Raw genomic sequence first — 17,565 nt, 5'->3', positions numbered from 1 at the left:
TTGCGGTAGGTCTTTTATACCGACGAATGGAACCGGAATTTTGCATCGCAAGGCCGCGCCCCTCTCAGGCGTTCACCCAAAACTGGATATGTATCCTCTTTCCCATTCGCCGATGGGTTGCAGTCTTTCTCTATCCCCTCTTCGTAAGCGGCACCCGCATGCTCACCCTTCAGCTTGAATTCTTTCGCCTGACATAATTATACTTGCACTGCCGGGCGTAGACGTAATGGATCCATCTGGCTTTATCATTGATATAAAATCTCTCAAGTTATTCGTATCATTATATCACGTTGATAGCATTAAGTACTTGGATATTTTAGTGAATACAGTTTTTGTTAATTAGTCACCAGATCCTAGAATGGAGTTTGAAATTTGTTGCTCGATCGTATGAATAATTGTTGACGTCGATTAGTCGATTTGAACTTTTGATAGAATGAGAACTCGGCTTCTTCGGTGTCTTGGGTTGTAAATTCAGCCTTGTGTCTACTTGGCCAAGAAAACCTTAATTACTTTAAATTTAGCTCAATTGGTTTAGGTAAAGGGATCTCCATAAGCTATGCACATCAGAATTTCCGTTTTCGATTATAGTAAGCAAAAGTAAAGCTTATATACCGCTTAATCATTTCTGATTTTAAGAAAGGGCGATTCGACGATTCAGAGATTGCTGTGTGAAAGTATAATGATACAGGAATACAGGCTAATTTAAAATTTTGGAAGAGCTAATGAAGGCCTCAGTTCATTCTCCGACATTCTTGACGTTGAATCTCGAATCCACGAAGGATCTTGTTACCAAAGAAAATAAAAGACTGATTTAGAGCGGGCTAGTTTAAGTCTGTCATTTTTATAAGGTTCAACGTTTGTTAGTTCATTTTCTTTTTTTTTTTTTTTTTACCAATTCACTGAATTTCGACTGAATTTCACGTGACATCTAAACATCTAGAACATCTCATTTTCACCGATTTTAATCCAAACGACGCTCAGCTAGAAACGGTCTTCAATGAACGATTGCATCTATAGAGTTCTTCAATTTCACAGGACAGCTTAACGATCATTTTCTTATGCAGGAGTTACTGAATTTGTAAAATGTTTTCTTACAAACTCTAGAAAATGAACGGATACCTGTGGAAAGGGGAAGACTAAAAAAACCCGGTATGCAGTTCGGCTTCATGATGACCTACTTCAAGAGCTGCGTGAGAGTCACGACAGATTCCATTAATTTCACAAACGACGAGCTTGTGCTGTAAAAAAACTCCATGTAGGTCTGCGAAATGTGGGATGATCGACAATTCAGCGGATTCAAATTACGACTGAATAATATTTCTACCTCGTTCAAGTCAGAAGAACAAATCGAATTGTTTTTTGTCCCCTGTATCGATGAGAATTGTCCTATATTGACGATCGCTTATCTAATGACCGTTATAATAATTGTCGTTTGTCAAATAAACTTAACTTTTCGGAGTTTTCGTTGAAAGGGTATAACCGGTTTTTTTTTTAGCTTCTTATCTCAAACGGTTTTCGAGATTTTTGAAACAAACCCTTTATTCGATTATTATTTTTTTTATTTTCAGTAGTCAAATTCAAAATTAATGAATGCTGATTTTTTTCCCATTTCTTAGGAGTAAACGGGATAAAAAAAAAAAACACTTTCATTATGAATTTCATGTGGAAAACCGATTTTTAAGAACAGAAATGAAACTACAATAATTTTTCTTACCGTGTTATTTAAAAGTGTCCATCGCCAAACTTTGGCAAAAAAATATAATTTTTTTTTCAAAATCTTACGTTAAGGGGACACGTCTGTGAAACTCTAAACTTTTTCGATTTACTTGAAACTTGAACTCATTATGAAGCTCCATAAAACAAGTGGTTTTCACTGGGTTCCAATCAGTTACGTTCCACATGTGTCCAGTTATTATTTAAAATAACGTCCAAAAGTGATGTTTTTTGGAAAGCTCGTTGCGTAACAATTCTCATCGTAAGAATCTGAAAAAATTCCACAGCCATTATAGGAGCGTAGAGAGCAAAAGTTACCATGGAAATTGCAATCCGACAAGTTACCTACCACATAATTGCCGATTTTCATGAAAATTCACAAAAATTGTCAATGAACAATTATTGGGACAATCAGTCCCAATCATCAAGTCAGTAGAATGTCTAGTTCGGATTGACCGGATATCGAGCTGCTTCTATGCGAAGTCAATATGTCAATTTAACTACTTTTTATTTACAATGATGAAAGTGGAATTGTCGAATTGTATGAAATGGGTTAGACTTTGTTTACCAACGTTTGGAACTATAATTCGAAGCATGGAATCAGGATTGACTTGTCGCATGTGAGCAATGAAAAATGGAAATTGCTTCAACGAGAGTTGGAATCGAAGTATACTTGATAAAAAATACGCACTGGACGTGACTTCGTGATCGACAAACTGTGTGAAACTAAGGAAGGTGCAAGAGTTAAATTGCGAGTAGCGTGTCTGCGTGTGCACTCGAAATCTTGAGTGATAATGAGTGCGTACGGGGCAGGATAAAAATAAAAGGACAGTAACAAACCAGAAGTACCTATCATATTCCATTTTTGGAACAAACCGTTAGATAATTATGCAAAAGGTTTGATTATCACGTGATAAGGAGAAGCATTTTAGAAGTGGTTAACCTTTCAAGGTATAGAAGCTTATTTATTTTCTTTCTTGTGAATTTTGTGAGAAAAAAATATTGTTGACTCGTTGAATACGTTGAATATTTAACACATGTATTATATCTTGATGAAATATCGATCGAAATCAATTAACGCACTGTCTCATCGGCACATAAATCCGCATGAATCAACTGCTTTTCTAATAACGCCTATATTCACAACAATTTTCGTTAGTACAAACTGTTTCCAGTAGCGCAGTTAATTTGTGAGTAGATGGAACTTGAGGATCGAAAATAAACGCAAATGAATATATGTCAAATAACATCAAGTATATGTAAGATTTATCTCGTTTTTATTAAGAACTATACATTTTAAATATTATACGAGTTACAAAAATGTTCGGCTTAATGATGGTAAGCGTAGGCGGGGGCGGCGTAGCTGACGTGAGCCGTGGGGGCGCCGTACGCGGAGTAGGAAAGGGGGGCGGCGTGAGCGACGGCGGGGGCAGCGTAGGTCACGTGGGCAGCGGGGGCAGCGTAAGAGAGGGGAGCGTGAGCAACGGGGGCGGCGTAGGCGAGGGGGGCGTGAGCGACGGGGGCGGCGTACTTAGCGACGACGGGGGCAGCGACGGTCTTGACGGCAACGCCGGCGGGTTCCTTGTGGACGACGGCGTTGAATCCGTTGACGGGATCAGCGGTGTAGTCGACGATACGTCGGGTTCCGTCGGATTCAATAAGGGAGTAGCTTCCCTGGACGACGTCGCCGTTGCGGGTCTCGTGCTGCTGCTTGTTGTCTCCGGTGATCGAGTCCTGGACGTCGTAGGAGTAGCTGTACTGGGGGTTCGGGTCGTAGTCGGCGTCGACGGTCTTGGTGACGACGGCCTTGGCGATCGGGGCGGCGTAGCCGTAGGCGGGGGCCGCGTGGTAGGCCAGGGGGGCGGGGGCCAGAACTCCGGCGTTGGCGGCGGCCACGAGGGCGAAGAGGGCGACGAACTGAAAGCGAAAGAGTCTCTTTGAGAAATCTATTCTGAGTTTCGCCATTTCTTAATCGTATGATTGTATTTGTAAATAATTTCTGATTTACGAATGAAATATTGTGTACAAATCTAAGCTCTACGTTCTTGAATAGATATCCAGATGGGAAAAAGGGTGAATATACATTTTATACGAATAGAATAATATTCTCGAGGCTATTTTGATATGGAAAGCACTACAGACTTGCCTTTGAAATAATAGAGTAATTAGCGCAATAAAATTCTAATTACATCTAATAGTTGCGACATCAACTGTGACATCATGGCGACAAGAAATAGGCAGATTCAAAAGACTTGTCAATAGTATTCGAGGGTTGAACGGTTATATTTCTACTCAATATCTCTTCTGCACAATAATGTATTCAGAATTTTTAGTCGAATAACATTTTCAGCAGTGATAAAATAAAATAGAGTGAAAAAGCAAAAATTGTTCGGTTGTGTTTGTATAAACGGTAGTCGATTGGGACAAAAGTACCGATCGACGCTGTATCGAGTATGACAGAGACGTGAAAATCGCTCACCTTGAATGCCATGGCTGCTGTAACGTCTTGCGGATTACTGATACAGTTCGGAGTTGCGGTAGGTCTTTTATACCGACGAATGGAACCGGAATTTTGCATCGCAAGGCCGCGCCCCTCTCAGGCGTTCACCCAAAACTGGATATGTATCCTCTTTCCCATTCGCCGATGGGTTGCAGTCTTTCTCTATCCCCTCTTCGTAACCGGGTACCCGCGTGCTCACCCTGCAGCTTGAATTCTTTCACCTGACATAATATCAATCAACACCGCTAGGCATAGACACAATGCAACCGTTAACGCTTGATTGTGGAGTCACTAGTTATTATATCACGTTGAAATCAACAAAGACTTGTACCTATAGTACAGTGATCCTAATTAAGCATCCTAGCTAAAGCAGTAAACTATTTTTCGGACGGTGAAACTAATATTTATTTGCAATTGATACGTGAGATTTGACTTTTAAATTTGGTGCTCATGTTGAAAATTACAGTTGATTTAGACTTTGCATTAAATTAAGATGCAAACGTTTTTCTCGGACTGTAACCTCGGATTCTACAGTGCCTTGGGTTGTAAGGTCAGCCGCATATCTTTACCGCAAGTTATGCTTCATTTAAGTAAAATTACCTCGATAAACTACGGCACATCATCATTTTCGTTCTACGTATGATATCGAGTGAAAATTTCATGCAAAGAAGTTAATTATATAAAACTGAGATGAGTTTGAATCTTCTTACTGATTTATAACAGTATCAAATTTTTGAAGAATGAAGAGAATAAGTCAAGAACAAAATTTGGATTGTCTGTATCGATTCATAATTAATTGATGATTTTTATGGAAAATCTGGATTTCTTTTCTTTCCGAATTTGCTGCATAAACGAATAACGATACAGAAAAATTCAACAGCGTGATTATAGATTCATAGTCAAACATCGTTACAACTTATTGCGTGATTTTCTTCTAAAAGTATCACTACACTATCCAAATTGCTACAATCGGTGTGCAAATATTCCGTCGAGAGTCGGCAACGCCTGATTGTACACTCTCAAAACGTGGTGAAAGTAAACATAATCAGATGTCAAGATAATTCTATCCAATACGTCATGTCGCCTGATTTCGTACCTGGTCAAATGTTCATTCCATTTACGGTTATCGAACAGTGGAACGTCGGTATGTGCAAAATTATTTTTGGTATTCTTGCAATATTTTCACTTACCGTTTTACAAGCTAAGCTAGCTGAAGCGACAAATTACTTCAGGCAAGATTCTTCAGTTTACGGAACAGTTTAATAGAACGATGGCTTGAACTAACGATAAACTTTCATTGTTTATTGCTTAGCATCAATCCAAGAAGTCTGCAATAATCATTATTCTGTCACGCAGAGGCAGCTTAATTTGCGAAATTATTTGGGCTGAGGTAATGAGGCGGCAGTTCATTGTCAGACATTCTTGACGTTGAATCTTGAGTCCACCAAGGTTTCAAGGAAATATATTCATGATGATCACCTTTTGTGAGTTTTTTAACCAATTCACCGAATTGCAGTTGAAATTCGCGTGGAATCCACTAGCTGAAAGTAGTTGGAAAGAAACGTGGGATGTTCGCAAATTCAACAGATTCAAACTCGAACAAACCGAATCGAGTTACCCTCTATATATCAAGCAGATATCAAGATCTTGATACCCATCAAAGCGACATCAGAATGCTGTGACGATGTAACCTAATTTAAATAGTGCGCGCTAAATGAATTAATTTCTGAGGTGAATATACGAAACATTCATTCCATTTTGTGTATTCATATATTTCATTTATCTTTCCTGTATTGTAAACCAAACTCAATATTCTTCAACCTACTACCTTCATTTATAGATCATTGTATTTCCATTTTATAAATTATATTATTATTATAATTGAAGTTAATATTCACAATGCCGAGTCTGCTCGAGTCATACAGTAACGTCAGTCACAAGAGTCTATGTGCTGACGAGTCTCCAGGCAATAGTATTTTTCGTTAACTTTTATATGTTCTCAATAAGTTGCGTAGAATCATTGACAACATTTTTTGTGTACCCTGGGCGTTTTTCTGGGCAACAGCCTGACCAGCAGGTGTCACGAAATTGTAGAAAAGTTCGTTTTTCCGACGTTGACGATGCACTCTCTGCCGATGTGCAATGCACCAGTCACCATGTCTTGTTATCTCAAAATCTATTTGCTGTCTTAGCTTAACCAACTTACGAGAAAGTTTCGCACTATAGTATAGAGCACCATAGAGTTTTTTAAAGATCTTGAAATAATTTGAGGATAGTTCATTTAGACACTGCAATTATACCGCATTTCGACTAATTTGGACCGTTGAAATTTCATTTTTTTAAAATGAATGAATCTTAAACAATTGCATGTACATGACAAGTATTTCGTTTTTATTTAAAAACTATACACTTTTAAATATGACTAATTAAAATTAGGTTCGGCTTAATGATGGTAAGCGTAGGCGGGGGCGGCGTAGCTGACGTGAGCCGTGGGGGCGCCGTACGCGGAGTAGGAAAGGGGGGCGGCGTGAGCCACGGCGGGGGCGGCGTAGGTCACGTGGGCAGCGGGGGCAGCGTAAGAAAGGGGAGCGTGAGCAACGGGGGCGGCGTAGGCGAGGGGGGCGTGAGCGACGGGGGCGGCGTACTTAGCGACGACGGGGGCAGCGACGGTCTTGACGGCAACGCCGGCGGGTTCCTTGTGGACGACGGCGTTGAATCCGTTGACGGGATCAGCGGTGTAGTCGACGGTACGTCGGGTTCCGTCGGATTCAATGAGGGAGTAGCTTCCCTGGACGACGTCACCGTCGCGGGTCTCGTGCTGCTGCTTGTTGTCTCCGGTGATCGAGTCCTGGACGTCGTAAGCGTAGCTGTACTGAGGATGAGCGTCGTAATCAGCGTCGACGGTCTTCGCTACCACCGCCTTGGCCAGGGGGGCTCCGGCGTAGCCGTAAGCTGGGACGGCGTGAGCGTAGGCGGGGGCCGCGTGGTAGGCCAGGGGGGCGGGGGCCAGAACTCCGGCGTTGGCGGCGGCCACGAGGGCGAAGAGGGTGACGAACTGAAAGTGGAAGGAAGTCTGTTAGCCACGTAGTCTCACAATTTTTTATTTCTCTGACCCTATTTGCAAATCATGTGTGATTCAGGAATAAAATATTATGTCTACGAATCCATATAATATGCCTTGTGTCTTCGATAGTTGAAGTTTTATTGACATCATAAAATTTCTCAAAAACAAAAATTAACAAAAATTTTGTGTCCAATATAATTAATCAACAGTTTACATATTCAATTTTCTATTAGCTATGACGATAGATAGACATTCAATATTATGGCACAAAATTTCTTTGTATATTCAATTTACAATTAGGGTAATCTCACGATCTCAATTCGGTCAGAGAGAATTAATTCGGATCTAAATCATTTGTCCCGAGATGAATCACGGCGTCGATACGCTTACGAATTCACTTTCACAGATATCATGAATATTATAAATCTTTGAACGACGTTCGACTTCCCGTCACGGTTAGGTCCGTACATCGTTACTCTGTTCAGTAGGCTCCGTAAAACCTTGACCCAAAAAAAAAAAAAAAAACTTCCAACGAACAAATGTAACACAAAATAAAGTCCGCGTCGAGATTTTTAACAACATTAAAAAATATCTCGTTCCGATTCAGATTCCATTGAGGATTACTGTACAGGCATGCGGTAATTGCTCACCTTGAATGCCATGGCTGCTGTTACTGTCTTGCGGATGACTGATACTGTACGGAGTATCGCCAGGGCTTTTATACCATCGAAACGAAGCGGAGAATTTTAACATAGCGAGGCCGCGCCCCTCGCAGACGTTCACCCAAAACCGAATACATACCTCCTCTTTTTCTCTCCCCCTCTCTCTCTCTCTTTATCTCTCACATTCACTTCTCCGATCTTTCACTCTCCCCGGATCTTTCTCCTCCTCCCCCCCCCCCACCCTTCTCCTTATCTTCTATTCGTTCACGGTTAACCTGGACCTTGGATTCTGTCTCCCATGTGACATAATCCCACTGTCAACCGCTAGACACAATGTAACCGTTACGCTTCGGGATCCATTCGTCGCAACATCCTATTCGTCACATCCACGCGCAACATAATTTGGGTCAATTCTTCATTCAATTCTTATTCGCACTCCGAAGTGATCGAACTTTGGCTTTCCGCTGTTTGGATCACTCAACTGTGAGCAGCAATATTCAGAGGAAGTCATACTCGGAAGGCACGTTTATTTTACATCATATTTATTCCTTATGTGGCAGTGAAGTTACTTACTCTAATCTATGCAAAGTATCTGAATCTTTAACTTATTTTGATATCACCTTAACCAGTGAATCAGAACCGGGATAAAAATCCGTAACGTGTAATTAGTAATTATATTGCTAAACATGTTTTTATAACGCACAGACGAAATTGAAATGTTTTTTAGTTTCATGACGAATTGGGTCGATCTATAATACATCTCGGAGGCAATAAGGACTTTGTCATGCTTGTCGTACGACAACTGCAGTGGAAGTGTTTTGAATTTTTAACGCTACCGGCTAAATGAATCAGCGCTAAACCAACGTGATCCGGCATTATGCACGTGAGTAACATTTCTTAGTGACATACAATTATATCATGCTGATCCAATTGTTGACTGATCCAATTTTTTTTTTTACCTCACAATTGCGTCGTACGTGCAGTCTACAGTTCTCTTCATATATAGTATAGAAATAGATTTCTGTACAAAATACAGAATAGAATACGAAAAAAATTAATAAATAAATAAATAAACAAACAAATAATGATCAGAGAAAATAAAACGGTCCTTTTTTACGACTTTTATAGAATAAAAGCTACAATAATTAGTGCAGGATGTTAAAAACTACGACTGGTGGTTAAATATCGTGTGGAATTTTGCGGATCTGTGATATCGTGGTTTCAGTTTCCGTTTATCATCTGCACAGGAGTATGCAGGGTGTGTCTAGAAGCGCAGCTTCTTACTCCAAAAAAGTTTCTCTCTCGCGCTGGACTGGACTTAAGTAAGATGCGTACCAACGACGTCGAAATTCCCTAGATCGGTGGTGATTAATTGTCGCGAGGTTGAATCTGCGTGGGGAAAAAAATTAGCGGGACTTTGAATAACTCACGCCATAACTATACGTGACGGCATTACCGAGCAGGGCAGCCTTCGCTAGAAAAATAATTCCCTAGGAATATAGGGATTTCTTTAGACAGTTGGTACACGTCTCACTTAAAGGCTTTGACCTCGAAGAAAGGGGCGTGTCGTAGGAGTTCCAGGCACACCATGTATACTCACATCACGGCATCAGTGTGCCACTCACAATCAGCGCAGTCATAGAAAGTGATAGCGGCGGCAGATGAGCCGCTAGGAAGTAGTCAGACTCGACGGACCGGCCGCCATACGGCCGACTAATCGTAGGTTTGACTACTTGGCGGCTCGAGACGATCTATCTTTCCGCCTATTGCCGTTCTAGTAGTAGAAACTGCCGCGCTTGGTCAGACGCATGCCTATCTCGCATTTGCGCTGACGATTTCCACGCTGATTTGAATTCTTTGAACAATTTTTCTACAACAGGTCTATAGTAGCCGTTGTTTATTGTATATTTGTTAACGTGCTAAGTTGTACACCTAATTCATTTCTGGATGATTAATGTGTCTTGTTTTTTCTTTGCTACAAGCGGGATTTTTATATTACGATAAATCGTTTAAACACAAGGACAACTATTTATAGTTATTGTACATACGATGTGATTTACTATAATAGTTGCAAAAAATTATGCGGTGATTATTTTATATAATAAAAATATATCGCTGTGGTCATTTTTTTCTTTTTTTTATCAATTATCTTGGAATTATTCTATTTATTTAATATCGTTACTAAATAAATCAAGGTTATTATTGTTGTTATTAATAATGATGACAATCATCGGTACACGTGATTAAGTTGTGTACATGTTAGTCATTTTCGAAAACTATTTCGATAGAATAAAATCACAAAAAGTATCTGATAAGTTTTGAATTGCAATATTACAAAAAGTATAAAAATTGTAGATCTCTTTTTAAAATTCAACTCTATTTTATATTATCCTTAATTTTTTATCGTTTAACTCCTAGAATTTCAGGTTTATCCCAGATATATTTAAAACGTTATAAAAAATTTAAGTTTTAACGAACGTTTAACGAAAATTTACTCAACGAATTCCTCCTCGTTTGTTTTCATTTTCAAATTGAATCGCGAGTTGTTGTTATTCTCCGATCGAGTGAAGCCAGGATTATCTTGAACGATAGCAATAAGTCGCTGGCTATGCTCCAAACTAACGGTACCTATAACTACGCATATTTTGTTTCTGTGAATCGAGTGCGAACATGTATGTACATACTTGCAAATTAAGAAAGGCACGAGTCGTGCGCCAAGGTTATTGCATAACGGCGCGGCAGCGAAGCAGTGAATTGCAGAAAGTGTTATAGTAATTTATGCGGTATGCCAATTGAGTGACATTGATTGCCGCTTTTACTTATTATACTAGACACACCTCAGCCTCCCATTGTGTATTCGTGTCATCCGATTTACATTAATATTCAATTGACACCACGTTCGATTGAGTCTAGCTGCCTGAACTCGTGCGGTCGCCCATAATCGCTGCAACGGTATTTAACGTAACTATTTTACTGTCCGACTACACTTTCGTCGTCGATGAAACCAGATTTCAAAAAGATTTTCGGAGAGATTTGGGTACGATTAATTTCGATTTATCTTATCGTTAACTGCGATTAGATAGTTGGGACTAATTGTTTGCCAGATTATGGGATATAATTTTTTTTGTCCCATTTTACTTAAATTTTAATCTTGCAGAACAGCAGTGAGGTAAGGAAATAGCAATAGGAAAAGGTGAGTTGAGAAATATAACCTTTTCGGAAAACTGAATAAACAAGTGAGGACAATTCAATACCTTGAAGTATTGCAGTGAAAAAAAATAGTTTTTTCGATCCAACAAGAAGAGGATTGATAAAAAAAAAAAATTTTAATCATAAAAGTAATTCCGGCTCTTATTGCAAAATTATAGTGGTGAAAATAAAATATAAAATAATCGCTAAATTTGCGTTAGAAAATGTTTATTTTTATAAAATATCATTATATCAACAGACGTTCATAGGATTAGATTGCGTATCCAGCAGCAGCGTAGCTCAGCGGGGCAGCCAGTCCGGCAACAGCCGGTGCAGCGTAGGCCGAATAGGCGAGGGAACTCGGAACGCCGACTGGACTTCCGACTTTGGCTACCGGGGGGAATCCCAGGGGAGCAGTGTAGGCCAGAGGCGCTGGAGCGACGCCGGGGAATCCCACAGGCGTGCTGTAGGCCAGCGGCGCTGGAGCTGCGGCTGCGACGACGGGGGCGTTCCTGGCGAAGACGGGAGCTGGTGCTGCCACCGGAGCAGCGGCGACGACGGGAGCGGTTCTGGCGACGACAGGAGCGGCTGCGACGATGGGGGCAGCCTTGGCGACGACGGGAGCGACGGCGACGGCTGCGGATTCCCGGTTGACGACGGCGTTGAAGCCGTTAACGGGGTCGGCGGTGTAGTCGACGATGCGACGAGTGCCGTCGGGCTCAATGAGGGAGTAGCTGCCCTGGACGACGTCTCCGTTTCGCGTCTCGTATTGCGCCTTCGAATCACCGGTCAGAGAGTCTTGGACGTCGTAGGCGAAGCTGTACTGGGGAGCCGGGTCGAAGTTCTCGATCCTTGCCAGGACTGGACCCGCTGGAGCCACCGGAAATACTCCGGCTTTGGCGACTGCCGCCACGGCGAGAAGGATGCAGAGCTGCGAATTGCGAAATTTAGTTAGATTAGGTTGACGGAGGTGGGACACGCAGTTCTTGGTCTATCGGTGTCAGGGTGGCAATGATCGCTGGATCAAGTGCTTTTGAGGATGACGATTCGCGAGACTCGGGGATAATCACGCTTCGGTTATCTCACTGAGCTGCGATTGACCAAAGAGACTACGATGTGCCTAAATTCTTAGCGACTTCAATTTGATTGCAATTTTTGTCGACAGATTTTAATATTCAAATTCATCTGACGTTGGATTCAAAGCCTCCCTCGTGACTTCTCAGCTTTGAGTAGATCGATTTGCAATTTGTTGTTAACAATAACTGACTCTTTACTCAAACGACTGAGTTGGCTTCCGGCATTCGAATTATGCTTCCTACAACCGCGTCAATCGTTGAGCAGATCATTTTAATACCCATCCTACTTTATATTTGAAAAATTCTTTGATTAACTATCGAAGTAGAAACTATGAACCGATCAGGTACCCAGAGAGATCAATCATATATTCAATTTAATTATTGAATTAATTTTTCACTATATCCGTCAATTTAGTCTTCACAATTCATGGATTCCAGCTCGATGACCGAAGTCACAATATCAGCGTGTTAAAAATAAACAAAAAGTATAAAAATAAGGCATAATTTGAATTGCACAAAGTCCTTTCGTTTTGCGTTACAATAAATACACTTTTATAAGTAGGTATCGGCAACTTCGCACAAACCGCTTTGGAAAAAGATCACTGTCACTGATACTGATTTAAATGGTATAATTTACGATTAGATTCGTACCTTGGAAACCATTGTACCGTTGCACAGATCAACTGCTGGTCATCAACTGATGTCTAACTGTCTTTTGGGTCTGGCTTATATCGTTGACCATCCTCGCATCGCCCCTTCCTTGTATCCATCGACAATGACCACACGCGAGTATTGCACCTATCATCCGTCGACCATCCGCCGCTTGTGCAATTTGATTAGTATTTCAAGTCGGGCATATGAGACGACCGAATACCAATGCCTCGAAATTCGATTAAGAGGGACACTGGGAATGGCCCGCAAAGCTTCGCTGACTAGAATAATATCAGGACCCGAAGTAAGCTTTCTCGCGTTGGTCAACGAGGACGTGTTTCCAGATCGTCTTTCTCCGGAGCCTTTTGCAATTTTCCACGATCCCGATTGTTGCAATTTTCTATAACTTAACTAGTTTTTTTTCTTTTTATTTAAATTTTCTTCGTAGGCTTCTCGGGATCGCGAATTGCATTGTATGCAATTGCAGTTATCGGTATAACATGCGTGACATAATGCGAGCCAAGGAAATGATACAAAAAAACTAACACGAATGTAAATCGGTCTGCCCGCTGACTTGAATACACAAATAATATCGCTTGGCTAATATCTCAGGCAAGGCCAAAGGCTCTGACGACATTGATGCAATCGTTAAGAATCAAGTCAATTCTAATCCCTGTTTTCCCAACGCTTCAGAATAGTCAAATCAACACTTAATGATAAAAATTTCATGGGTATGGAGTCAAAAATGTTGTGACGTCAAATTTCAAAAGGTTAAAAAGACTTCGGTGATTGTCTTTACTTCGATTACCGCAATATTATGTTGGATTACAATGGGGGCAAATAAAGGGAAGAAAATTTAGTTAAAACACATTTTTTATCAACCACGAGAGATCCATCACCTTGTTGGTTTCTTTGTTCGGCGAACCACGAGGAAGTCTGAAATTCTACTCCTCCAGCAAATTTTGTATAATCAATGAGAAACACCCAAGCGGCCTAATTGGGCAAAACCGAAAGTTTACTCTTCGTAGTCTCTTCTCAAGTGGACTGTAAAGCATCCAGTTTAACCTGATTTCTTCAGGTCTCGAGCACACGATGGTTAAATATCCTGTTACTAAAACACCAGGTGGGCTATTGAGAGATTCCGGTCCCCCAGTTTGTCTCATGGTTGATTGCGTCGATAGAAATCTCACGCAATATCAGATGCTGCCTCGTTTCGTGTTCGGTGAATTGCGAACTGTTCATCGAAGTCATTTCCTCTTGATGGTAAATTTAACAGGACTTTGTGCACTTCGAGAGTTGGTACTTGGGAAGGTGCTTGCTGAGTGATAAGCGCACGTAGAGTGTCGATGGGACTCGAATTTGATTGCTGGATGATTGCAATGGTTGGATCCAGTTTTCTTCCTTTACGAGATGTTGCATCAGATGACTTTGCAGTCGACTACCCTTGCTGGGAGTTATCGGCTACGCAATTGTCACCGTGCCAGTGGGAGTGGTGGTCTGACATTGTGACACCTTCAACGATATAAGCCTCGCGATCACCTATTCAGGCTCATCAGTTGCTGCTTCAGTTTCACTCGCTACTATCGGCGCTCGTTCCATTATCATGGCATTCAAGGTAGATGGATATTCATTCTTTATTCATTTTGCAGTTTGTCGATTACTTCAGTGTCTTGAAATTTTTATACCAACTGTTCTCAATGTTGGTATAACAATGTGAAAACATCAGTTCTCGAATGTGTTATTAGTTTACAATTAGTGAAATATTTTTGATTAGAATAGAATTCACTGCTTCTTTGCTGACTGGAGTTGAATTTGAATGCTTCGATTTCTGATTTACAAATTATTCGTTATTTTAGACAAGTAGCTTCACAAGGAATCGTAAATAGATATCAAGAGGATCGTTAAATTGATTCGAAATTTCGTGCCGAATCTTGAGCCACCTCAATTGAGAATGTGTAAAATACAAGCATTTCATTGATCCAACAGAAATCGTCTGTTTCTTCAACTATCGAGAATATTGTTTTGCCGTAACTTGTGATTGGTTGAACGATTGAGACGATTGTAGAAAGAGTGTTTCGACTGTTGGAAGTCTACTCAGACGTTTGAGTAACGAGTCCGTTATTGTTAACAACAAATTGCAAATCGATCTACTCAAAGCAGCGAAGTCACGAGGGAGGCTTTGAATCCAACGTCAGATGAATTTGAATATTAAAATCTGTCGACAAAAATTGCAATCGAATTGAAGTCTCTAAGAATTTATGTACATTGTAGTCTCTTTGGTCAATCTCAGCTCAGTGAGACAACCGAAGCGTGATTATCCCCGAGTCTCGCGAATCGTCATCCTCAAAAGCACTTGATCCAGCGATCATTGCCACCCTGACACCGATAGACCAAGAACTGCGTGTCCCACCTCCGTCAACCTAATCTAACTAAATTTCGCAATTCGCAGCTCTGCATCCTTCTCGCCGTGGCGGCAGTCGCCAAAGCCGGAGTACTTCCGGTGGCTCCAGCGGGTCCAGTCCTGGCAAGGATCGAGGACTTCGACTCGGCGCCCCAATACAGCTTCGCCTACGACGTCCAAGACTCTCTGACCGGTGATTCGAAGGCGCAATACGAGACGCGAAACGGAGACGTCGTCCAGGGCAGCTACTCCCTCATTGAGCCCGATGGCACTCGTCGCGTCGTCGAGTACACCGCCGACCCCGTTAACGGCTTCAACGCCGTCGTGAGCCGGGAACCGGCCGTCGCCGTTGCTCCCGTCGTCGCCAGGACTGCTCCAGTCGTACCAGCCGCCCCCGTTGTCGCCAGAACGGCCCCCTTAGTTGCTGCCCCCGTGGCTTACACCATCCCTAGAGCCGTGGCCACGAGACTCAACGTTCCAGTCGCTGCCCCAGTTGTAGTGTAATGTCAACCGGTTTCATTTATTGTCAACTCTGTTGACAGGCCTAATTGTTTTGTAAATATCACACATGAAATTCTGCATTTGTAAACATTTTTAGTCACAGTAAAACCGTTCATTCCCAATCAAATTTTGTTCGATAATTGTTTATAACGCGGTTCTTTCGAATCATGTTGTCTGTACCATGTGATGTACATTTCGTTGCAGGGGAAAGATTACTTTCGAGAGCATGAAAATAGAGAAAGAGAGAGAGAGAGAGAGTTATGTGATTATTTTTATGCTTCACTGCGTCCGTCAGCCGAATGCCGTTCAGTTTCCGTTTCATCGCAAACTAAATCTTTATTATATTATACTAATATCCTGTAGCGATCGAGAAATTTAATCGAAAAGAATGTCTGTTTCAATTTGACAGTAGGAGCGCGTTCCATCGCTTGCGCAATTTCTGCTTATTCAACCTTGTCGCGATGTGTGAATAATCATGTACAAACATGATTTAATACCGTGAATTCTCGAGGAATGACTCAACGAGAATTCGCGAGGCATTCGAATCGAAGAAAACGACAAAAAACAAAAGTAAATAATTGTTATCTCGTAATCAGATGGCAAAGATAAATCATTGCAGCAGGTCTTATCAAACTTTCATTACTTTTTATTACATATTAAAAGACATAGCGTGCACATTGTAAAAAAAGTCACTCAACAGCAGACGATAATTGTCATTCAAACGTACGTAAAACTTGGTCCGATTAATCGGTATATAAATTTGTTCGTAAATTTTTGCCAAATGTAGAAAACTTGATTTTAATGAACACACAAATCGGTGAAAAAAAGAAAAAGTTGAAGACAAGTGATCACAAGATTGCTGCGAACAATGATTCGATTATAATTCGCTAATGTTGATGCATTACGATGTATGAGTGTCACGTTTTGTGACACATATATAGATATCATGACCTACATGTATATATATAAGTATACCACTATGTATAAGTGCGTCAGAGTTTCGGGCTAATCTGAATTCGATTCACGCTCCTTCTATGAACCTGCAGTCACAATACGACCGTCTCTTTCTAGCTTGGAAACTTGTGCAATCAGATTAAGCAGTCAGATTTATTACAGTAGTGTGCGATCGTCGAGTTACGCTAGGAGTTAGTTTAACTGGGTGTGGCTGCTGCGTCATCATTTCGAAGAACGCAATTTTGCAAGGAGAAAATTTTCGGAGAAATGCGCCAAAGTTTAATTTTCAAGAAAATCTCGAGGACGTTGTTCGAAAAATTTAGTGTAACTTATACTCTTCGCTACTTCTTGACGGTCTATTCATTTAGATAAGGTTATTGTTTCCTAATTTCAAACACGGATTCTGCGATTTTGTACGTATCTCATTGGAAAGAGAGTTGCTTACAGAATGATAACTGGACTTGAGATGAAATAAGGAAGAATTATTCTTCGGGTGTTGGTATGCAATGATTTAGAGTTTCAAGTGATGCAATTTGTACAAATTTGAATAGAGTAAGTTTCGCTCTTTTGGAGCAGTCTTATTGAAAGAAACTATTTCTTCATCATCATGTTGCAGATTTGCTGTCTTTTTTCGGTGCGCAAATTTCGATACCATGGAATGTAGTCTTTTCGCGAAAAATCTTCTTTTAGATAACTTAAATTAGAAGTAATATTTACAATGGAAAACAGTGTAATATACGCATTTCTCATTTTGTGGGTAATAAAGGGTTGAATTTATCCAGTTTCGTAAATTCAGTGCAAACTCCCTTCTCCTTAGTCTTTCGAGAATCGTACTTAGTACTTTTCTCTTTAGA

The 17,565-nt window shown here is 40.9% G+C and overlaps 3 protein-coding genes across 3 annotated transcripts; 1 reads left to right on the top strand and 2 right to left on the bottom strand.

Annotated features, from left to right (window-relative positions):
* Window positions 1-2,969: 2,969 nt before the first annotated feature.
* Window positions 2,970-7,965, bottom strand: LOC124410151. The gene is made up of 10 exons (XM_046888315.1): window positions 7,928-7,965; window positions 6,658-7,268; window positions 6,255-6,433; window positions 5,955-6,001; window positions 5,868-5,904; window positions 5,693-5,754; window positions 5,192-5,383; window positions 4,322-4,434; window positions 4,193-4,256; window positions 2,970-3,630 (listed from the first exon to the last, which is right to left on the bottom strand). The coding sequence occupies exons 1-10, from the start codon at window positions 7,937-7,939 to the stop codon at window positions 3,043-3,045; spliced, it is 1,905 nt and encodes a 634-aa protein (XP_046744271.1). The 5' UTR covers window positions 7,940-7,965; the 3' UTR covers window positions 2,970-3,042.
* Window positions 7,966-11,343: 3,378 nt separating this feature from the next.
* On the bottom strand, window positions 11,344-12,929 carry LOC124410359 (larval cuticle protein A3A-like). The gene is made up of 2 exons (XM_046888649.1): window positions 12,856-12,929; window positions 11,344-12,059 (listed from the first exon to the last, which is right to left on the bottom strand). Exons 1-2 carry the CDS (start codon window positions 12,865-12,867, stop codon window positions 11,400-11,402), a joined length of 672 nt encoding a protein of 223 aa, XP_046744605.1. The 5' UTR covers window positions 12,868-12,929; the 3' UTR covers window positions 11,344-11,399.
* A 1,454-nt stretch (window positions 12,930-14,383) lies between these two features.
* On the top strand, window positions 14,384-15,880 carry LOC124410367 (larval cuticle protein A2B-like). The gene is made up of 2 exons (XM_046888667.1): window positions 14,384-14,470; window positions 15,305-15,880. The coding sequence occupies exons 1-2, from the start codon at window positions 14,459-14,461 to the stop codon at window positions 15,758-15,760; spliced, it is 468 nt and encodes a 155-aa protein (XP_046744623.1). The 5' UTR covers window positions 14,384-14,458; the 3' UTR covers window positions 15,761-15,880.
* The last annotated feature ends 1,685 nt before the right edge of the window (window positions 15,881-17,565 follow it).

This window comes from Diprion similis, chromosome 9 (genome assembly GCF_021155765.1).
Source record: "Diprion similis isolate iyDipSimi1 chromosome 9, iyDipSimi1.1, whole genome shotgun sequence".
Lineage (NCBI taxonomy): Eukaryota > Metazoa > Arthropoda > Insecta > Hymenoptera > Diprionidae > Diprion > Diprion similis.
The sequence above is the reverse complement of the archived record's forward strand: the minus strand, read 5'-3'. Positions and strand labels throughout refer to the sequence as shown.

Bases quoted from the DNA above. Each gene is read 5' to 3' on its own strand.
- LOC124410151 (XM_046888315.1), bottom strand. The intron at 4,435-5,191 runs GCACACCGATTG...ATATTATGTCAG, and splicing joins CGACTCTCGACGGAATATTT to GTGAAAGAATTCAAGCTGCA. The intron at 3,631-4,192 runs GTGAGCGATTTT...TTTCGCTTTCAG, and splicing joins CAGCAGCCATGGCATTCAAG to TTCGTCGCCCTCTTCGCCCT.